General features: G+C 38.2%; 1 protein-coding gene across 2 annotated transcripts in view; it reads left to right on the top strand.

Annotated features, from left to right (window-relative positions):
• Positions 1-6,105: 6,105 nt before the first annotated feature.
• Positions 6,106-8,691, top strand: part of LOC107663580 (gastrula zinc finger protein XlCGF8.2DB-like) — a 15,893-nt gene continuing 13,307 nt past the window's right edge. For both annotated transcript variants that reach the window (XM_016453815.1, XM_016453814.1), the window contains exons 1-2: positions 6,106-6,158; positions 6,561-6,726. In XM_016453815.1, the coding sequence (XP_016309301.1) occupies positions 6,642-6,726 (85 nt within the window). In that variant the 5' untranslated portion in view covers positions 6,106-6,158; positions 6,561-6,641. The remainder of the gene's footprint in view (positions 6,159-6,560; positions 6,727-8,691) is intronic.

Raw genomic sequence — 8,691 nt, 5'->3', positions numbered from 1 at the left:
CGTTCTAGCCACAACCTCGCCCCTCCCCACCCCCCAACCATTCACATTTCTGTAGGCGGGAATTATTTGTAATGATATTCTAATGGGCCGCTTTGTGATATCACAAAGCCCAGAAACAAACGCTGTAGTCCAAATGAGCCGTTCGTTATAGTTCTTGAAAAGGGATTTTTAAAAAACGAAATATCTCCCTTTGGAGTGGACTTTGAGATTTGTAACTTTCTAGATCTTTTTTATGCACAAACATACACACTACACACTGACTAAGATTTAAAAAAGTTAAAAAGCATAATAGGACCCCTTTAAATGAGACAAATATTTTGGTTACAGAGAAAACATCCATCAAAGCTGAAGGCCTTCAGTGACTTTGTGGCAACACGGAAGCAAGTACTGGAACCACCAGAAATCCCAACCAAGCAAGCAAAAATAAGTGATGTAATGGCAGTGGGTGCAAACAAACGTGTGCCACAGGCAAAAGTCGACAAGCTCATGATTAACTTAATTTGTGAGGGTCTTCATCCATTTTATTTGGTTGAACAACCTGCTTTTAAAGAACTTTTACTTACACGGAATCCTGAATGCAAGGTCATTTCCAGACCCACTCTCCGGACCAGAATTGATGGAGCTGACAATCAGTTGAAGAAGACTTTGGTGTCGCACCTCAGTAAAGTCAGCTATGTTGCCACCACTACCAATTGCTGGACACCAGCAAAGTTACGTAGGGGTCACAGCTCATTGGATAGATTAAGAAAGCTGGGAGCGGAGATGCGCCACACTTGCTTGTCAAGAGATTGAAAGGGTCTCACACCTTTGATGTCCTGGCAGGGACTCTTGATGACATTCATTGTCAGTATAGAATAAGGGGAAAAGTGATAAGAACCACAGTGGCTCAAACTTCATCAAAGCATTCAGTGTGTTTGGTGAGCAAAGCCAGACTGAGGAAGCAGAGTCAGAATCAGATCAAGACTCTTCTGAAGAGCCAAAAGCTGTCTACCTGGACACATTAAGCATCCTGGAACAAGACAGCGCCACTTAAATTTAGTCGCCACAACAGATGCTGCCATGGCAGAAAAGAACAATGATACATGCAAATGGCTATCACGTGCAGCCTTTGGGAAATGTCAAGCAATGTAGAACAAGTCCGGTCGGTCATACATGGCAGCAGAATTTGTTGAAGATAAATGCAAGCTCCAGCTAATCCGGCCAAATCAGACTCGGTGGAACTCTACATACATGGCTGTGGAGAGAATCATACGGATCATACAACAGAAGGGCGAGGACACTATCAGAAATGTCTGTGAAGAATTTAAAGTAAAAATGTGAGGATTTTTAAAAATATATAATTTAAGTATGACACTAATGAAAAACAGTGCTTGAAGTTACTCTGCTAATTTCTTTATTTTTTCACACTTGTGTAAAATTGCCAAAATACATTTGCATACTTGGCTACACATTCCACACCTATTCCTGCTGTGAGCGTCTCTTCAGCAGTGCCGGACTGCTATTCACAGCAAAGCGAGCAAGGATGAACTATGCTAACTTTGAAAACCAACTGCTGCTCAAACTTAACAGAAAGTTAATAGAGTAAGGATGGGCACACAAATAAACTGTAAAGATATACGGAAGGGCAGGGCAATTAAAAAAAAAAAAAAAAAGCTACCATGTTGTTGATTTGATGTTTCTTATTTGACAGGTCTGTTATCTGAAAATGGCACGGTTTCCTAAATACTTGAAGGTCCCTGACCCATTTTGATTTAAAGTTTTGCAGCATTATTGTTAGTGTTTAAGAACAGGGTGCTCTACTGAATCCACAGTTTATGCCATATTCAATGGTTGTAATGTTTAAAATATTTAATGGGATGATCTGCACTAAAATAACTCCAACTTCCCTAAATGTTTTATATGCTTCTTATTATTATTTTTTTATCATCATTAATTCATTTTTGTTATTGCACTTTAATTTGTAAAGGTGTTTCTGCAATTAAAAACAACCAGTTTGAGATTTATATTCCCTTGTCTTTTTTGAACTACACTAGAATGCCCCACCCCCGCTGTTAAAAAAAAGTAAATTTTAAATTAGTTACTTTTTACTTTTACTTGAGTAGATTTTTAGACCGGTAACTTTACTTGTACTTAAGTAAAATTTAATTGAAGTAACTACTTTTACTTGAGTAGAATATTTTATTACCCTTTCCAGCTCTGCTGGACAGCGTCATTTCCCTTCCAATTCCGCTCGTGCAGTTAAAAAAATAAAAATAAAACAGCTTTGCACACATTCCTTTAGATAAAATCAGTCACATTGAATAGGCATGTTATTTATGCATCTGAGCTCTGTCTCAGTTCATTTAAGTTCAGGCCACTAGGTCAGATGCACACTTATAAGTAAGTTTAATAGCGTTAAGCCACTCTGCATGTAGTCATACACGCGCCTATAGCTCTACAGTAGCAGCAGTACACATATTTTGGCGTTCAGATCTGCTGGGTGAGGGGCATTAGTCAGTGTATTTCGAATGCTTGCTATACGATTAGTATGTCCACTGCCTTCAGGGGGTTCTACATTTCTTAAAGCAGCCATCCTTCATTATTTTTGACTAAGCTGAACTAATTATTGTATTTGCTTTACAGCAGCAGCATAGCAGATCTTGTCTGCCAAAATCAAGCTTATGTATATTTCATACCCATGCCAATAAATGCTGGTTGAAACTTTCACTCCGAGAGTTGTCATGACTGTACTACTCATAACAAGAGGGCAACAAAGGAACACTTTAAATTACAGCCCGCGGATGTTACACATTCCCCATAACTACACTTACACAATAACTACAAGTAACTAGAGGGTAACAAGGCATCACGTTATATTACAGCCCGTGGATGTTACACTTACACAATAAATACATAGTTCAGGCATGAAACACTAACTTTGTGCAGAGGACTCATCTGGTTCCTGTGGTCTTGTCCCGGTGGTCGTCTGAGGTGGTCGTATATAACTGCTGTACAAGATTATGAGATGCATTATTTGAATGCTTGGCCAAAGAGATGTTTTTAATCTAGATTTAAACAGAGCGAGTGTGTCTGAACCCCGGACGTTATCAGGTAATCCAAAGGCTAGTGTGGGTCTGAGATCAGCAAACAATGTCCAGAGAGCTAGGCAAAAGAAGAATCCAAGACAGGCAGGAGACCAGAAAACAGGCAATCAGGCACAAAACTAGACGTAACTAGACTAGAGCTAGAAACTAGACAAAACTCGGAAATGGCTCCGTAACGTTGCTATCACTGATGTGGCGACAAACGCAAACAATACTCAGTGAGAGAGAGGAAGTCCATGGCTTATATAGGGTGTGTGATTGGCTGCAGCCGTGTGCGTAATCAGTAGTAATTTAGTGGGTACAAGATCTAACATGCATATTGTTGGTTTAGATGCAGTGATAAGTTTATTTAGCTCTTCCTGTCCTATAGTTTTAAAGTTTTATATAGTATATAGTTTTTATATAGTTTATCTTTTGGTGCGATGAATGAAGCTGAAGTATTTGACGTTGTAGAATCTTAATTTGTTATTGTATTTCTGATGTTATCTATCATTTGGTTTTAGCCAGGTTTCAGTCAAGCAGAGTACATCAAAACTATTATCTGTGATCATTTCATTTACAATAACTGCTTTGGGTGTGAGTGATCTAATGTTTATGAGCCCAAACTTTAAAAATAGTTTTTGTTCATTTATTTAAAATTTTTCTGGTTTAATCATGATCAGATTTTTTCTAGATCCTGCTTTAAATGTATATTTTGACCTCACTATTCGGGGAACAGACACAGTCTTAATAGATTGGACAGCACAAGTACTTCTATCATTTAAGCGGGTAGAAAAAAAGCCATCAGGGCAGTTAGTTATTTGAGATTTGGCTTACTAGTCATATGGAGTGCAGCGTCCTGGAGATGTTGTCCGACAGGAGTTCTGCTCTGACTGCTGGGGTGCAGGCCATCAGCACTAAAAAGCCTAGGACGCTCCCAGAAAAGATTCCAATTATTAACAAAGAGCAGTTTCTGTTCTTTACACCATGACAATAACCATTCATTTAAAGCAAAAAGTCTACTGAACCTTTCATGTCCTCGTTCAGTATTCAATATCTCTTGTCCTACATCTATCACTGTAGTTACTGTTTTTTCTAATCCCTTTCCCACCAATATCCATCCTTGTGTAATTCTTTCACCATAATCTTTCCAATCTTCTGTAGTCCACTGCCTATATCCTGCATTCTTTTCAGCATATTGTAATCTTGCTACCATCCAGTAACCAAGGGTAAGGTGGCATACATTTTCCTTGTTCTTGGTTATTACAATTCCACATATTCCTCATAAATATGGGTAAATTTGTTGTAGTTTGTAATTCTTTTTGCTAACAACCTATTAATTCACTGATTAAGGTAATTTCTTCTTATATTATAATCTATTTTAGTGTGTATACTAGACCAGGGGTTTTCAACCTTTTCGGACACGCACCCCCCCCAAGTTTGTCTGATTTCACTCCCCCACCCCTATTACTGTATTCACACCGAATTTCTTTAACATTAACATATACACAAATATCCATTAAAATTACAGACATTACTTACTTAAGGGCAGTGAATGATTTTTTTTTGTTCTTTTTGATTAACATTATTAACATAAGAAATGCACGGATCTGAGAAGGCTATCTGTTTGTGCGCTTCAGTTGTGTGCATGGTGCGCACAGAAACGATCTATCACAGCGCGTGAGTACTGCATTGAGATGTCTTGCACATAAATGGCTTAAAACTACTTTAATGTTTAAACTGACGAGACTTAAAAGATGTGAGATTGATAAAAACTTTCTTGAGGAAGCAGCACTGGCTCCATCATTCAGACAGTTTTGGGGGGCTAAGATGACACATAGTGGGGCTGAAGCCTAAAAAGGGTTTAGGACTGCACCTGGTATAGTGTGCGTAATTATAATGAAACAAATATATAACCTGATAATAAATATATTACCTGATTCAATGTGATGGCTGAGCCTGTTTCTGATAGCAACATGCCAATACGTGGCTGGATTCCCGTCACGGCTAACCGTAAATCATCTTACACTGTCAATAAGCGTGACTGATACTCGAGCCAACTCTGCTCTAACTGTTGACTAGCAGTGGGACTAATCAGATTGCCACCTAGTGGATGGCTAAAGATTTGCTAGCTCATATTCATAAATAGGCTACTCGAGGGTATTCTTCTGAATTAATAGATGCTCGCGCCCCCCCACAGGTTGAAAACCCCTGTACTAGACCAGCCAACATTCATCACTAATTTAACTCTTGGATCTTTGTCTTCTTCATAATGTAATACTCTCCAGAGACTTCTAGGAGCATACATTACTGTTTGATCATCTAAATCTCCACTGTATTCAGGTTTCACAATATTCTGACTGTTATGGTATTCTGGTATTCCTTTAGGTATCACCCAAAACACTCTTCCAGTTATATTAGGCTGTCTTATTCTTACTATAGGCACTGGGTAATACTCATATAGCCATCTATTCTCATATTGTAATCTTATATTACCATTGTCCTTGTCACATTCGCCTCACCTTGGAAAATCAACTCTTGGTGACATTATTTGTTCTCCATCACCATTTTCCATTTTCACTTTAGCAACGGTTACAACTGACCAGATAATCCCTTTTTTCCTTTTTCTGGTTTAATTGTCCGTTTTCATCAAAGCAAGTTTTCAGGCTCTCTAGTTCAGATCCCAGGCTTCAGGGATCAACTAGCAACCATTTGCTTTGAGCATTTAAATTAATGAATGAATTAATTTTTAAAAATCCACCATAGTTTCAATCACTTTCCAAAAGAGGGGAAAGAGAGAGAAAGATTGATTATGCTTGTCAAAAGAGTGAAAGATGTCGAATCGCTCCCTTATATTAGAAACAGTCACGCAGCAGTTTAGTTTTATTTAATTTAATGGCAAGTTAAGAAAACACAAAGCATAGCGTTAAAATGTACATAAAAAAAATCTCTTTTCTAAGTTTAATAACTGTGGAAATGCATCATGATTCGTGATTTTAGACAGCAGCGTGTGAACGGGACTTTTATTTTGTGTTTGTGGTGTGACGTCATCAAGCGGCGCCGCGCTCCTGCCTGTTTTGATTCAACGGAAGAAAGGTTTGTGGTTTTACGCATTTCAAGTTTTTAAACCCGTGCAAATGTAATCGTTTTTACAAGCTTTGTAAAATAAGTCGATCATTCTTAAATGTAACCTTTAATGTGTATTTAACGTTATTTGTGTGAGTAAAGCCCATCTGCGCACGAGAAACTTTCAGTGCAAAGTAAACAACAACAAACACAAACATGAGCAACCAACTGCAAATGTTTTCATGACAGTGCAATCTAATTATATATGATTTACAAATAACTGAATTCTAAATGTAGATCATACATACCAAAATATGAACTTTATCTATAATTTGTGTATTTTTTTAATCAGGTGATTTAAAGTGAATACTGAACTATAGAGCAGATTGAGACGCACTCAGAGATTTGTTGTTCTTTCTGTTAATTATTCAGATCTTAAACAGCACAAAGTGTCCAAGCACACAGAAAAACTGCTGCTGGAGCGACTGAGACACACGTAACACTATTATAAAGATGGCGTTTATTAAAGAGGAGAGTGAAGACATGAGGCTTGAAGAAGCTTTCAGAGTCAAACATGAAGATCCTGAGGAACTAACAGGTTGGTTTTCATTCTCAAAGCTGAACTCACGCATTTGATCCGTATTTAAATGTCCAGCTCTACAGACATGAATGATATTTTTGAAGAATGTCATGCGTGTCCTGTTTAAAGGGGTCATATGATGCGATTTCAAGTTTTCCTTTCTCTTTGGAGTGTTACAAGCTGATTGTGCATAGATAAGATCCCTGAAGTTGCAAAGACTAAAGTCTCAAAACCAAAGAGATATTCTTTATCAAAGTTAAGACTCTGCCACGCCCCCCTAAAACGGCTCGTTCTAACACTCCCACATATCTACCTCACTATGTGGAAATATTTGCATAATGCGCCCAAATGTGCACGCAAAGAAAGAAGGCGTGGTTTCAGTAACCGCAGTTAGTGTTGAAGCAGCATGTCAGGGAGACGCTGTGTGTTTCTAGGCGAAAGCAAAAGCACTTTATTTGGCCTTCCGAAAGTAGATGCATTTAGGAATCTTTAAGATTACTTACAACAGAACAGCAATGCATTTTATGGATGACCGTTTCGTGAACCTAGGAGAGGAGGTAATTCTGACTTTGCTATGACCGGGGCATAGAGGACCTACAATAATGTACAGTATTTGAAAAATAATGTGTTTTTTGAACATTAAAGCATGTCAACATATTCTGTTACACCAAATACACAAAATAATGATCTTTAAAAAAGCATCATATGACCCCTTTGAGGAGGTTTTATTTGGTGCTCATGTGTGGACAGACATGTTGTGATCACATGACCAGACAAACACCGATGCTGCCTTCTACCAAACACACAACGTCACAGATGTTATCAGTACAGTCGGGGGACACGGTAACGATCAGGAACGGTGACTGCGTTGACCTTCCCATAATCAGTGCCAAGCCCAAATATCCCAGCAGGCTTTGGCTCTATTAAACATGAAGATCTGCATGAACTACCGCTAAACTCAGCCAGTCTTCATTCAACAGATACTTCCTGCATTATCTTTCTCTTCTGAATGCATGCATGCTGCCTAATAGGAGGACCAAGCAATCTTACTATTTCTGCAGTATTCAGTATGTGTAGTATGCACATTTTCTGTATGCATGGAATAGATATAATGCTAAATATAACTCAAGTACACTGAAATCGCAGTGTTCGGAATGGTATTTATAAGTTCATAAATACATGTTACTATAAACTACGAACCATTGCTGTGTATCTGAAAACAATATCATTATGAATTTTACTTAAATCTCTACAGCTCGTTTCTGTCGAGCCAAATGAAGTCACCTCTCTATAGCCAGTCCCTCCAGGATTTAACTTTTTTTTCTTCGTGATTTTTGCGATCAAAATGACTGACTTTGTGGTGTTCATTTCCAGAAAATTGCTAAAAATGTGCTGTTATTTTTTTCATAATTATGATTGCACATTTACCATATTATATACTATGCTAGATGCACAATAGTCATACATGACACAAAGAACAAACAAAATGCATAAAGCTTGTTTATTTTGGAAAGAAACAAATGATAACAGGACAAATAACAATTTGCAATATCAAGCAGCAAAACTAGCTGTTTTGCAACCCTCTACATTGCGAGTAAATTACTCGCATATGCGACTAAATCTTCACTCTGGGCGACTAAATGATGTCTAATATTAGCCAATGGCTAATCAATTCTTAGATTTTACTCGCCAGTGTGTGAGTTGGAGGCTGAGTATGTTTAGCACAGATATATTTTCACTCACAGAACACTGACTGAGCGCTTCAGAGTTTCACTCTCCGTCAAGCAATCTGTGCTGCTTTTCAGTTCATCTCAATGGATGCGCAGCGCACCTGTATTTGACGCACCGTAAACTCTAGTGTAAAGGAGCACGACTCTTCATCGCTTTCTCACACACGCAAAGAGAGAGAGCGAGAGCGAGTGAGTCTTACATAACATACAGAATTGACGTGCTACATGTAAACGATATTCTTTGTTGTATTTT

This window comes from Sinocyclocheilus anshuiensis, unplaced genomic scaffold (genome assembly GCF_001515605.1).
Source record: "Sinocyclocheilus anshuiensis isolate Anshui unplaced genomic scaffold, SAMN03320099.WGS_v1.1 scaffold127, whole genome shotgun sequence".
Classification (NCBI taxonomy): domain Eukaryota; kingdom Metazoa; phylum Chordata; class Actinopteri; order Cypriniformes; family Cyprinidae; genus Sinocyclocheilus; species Sinocyclocheilus anshuiensis.
This window is presented reverse-complemented; position numbering and strand designations above follow the sequence as displayed.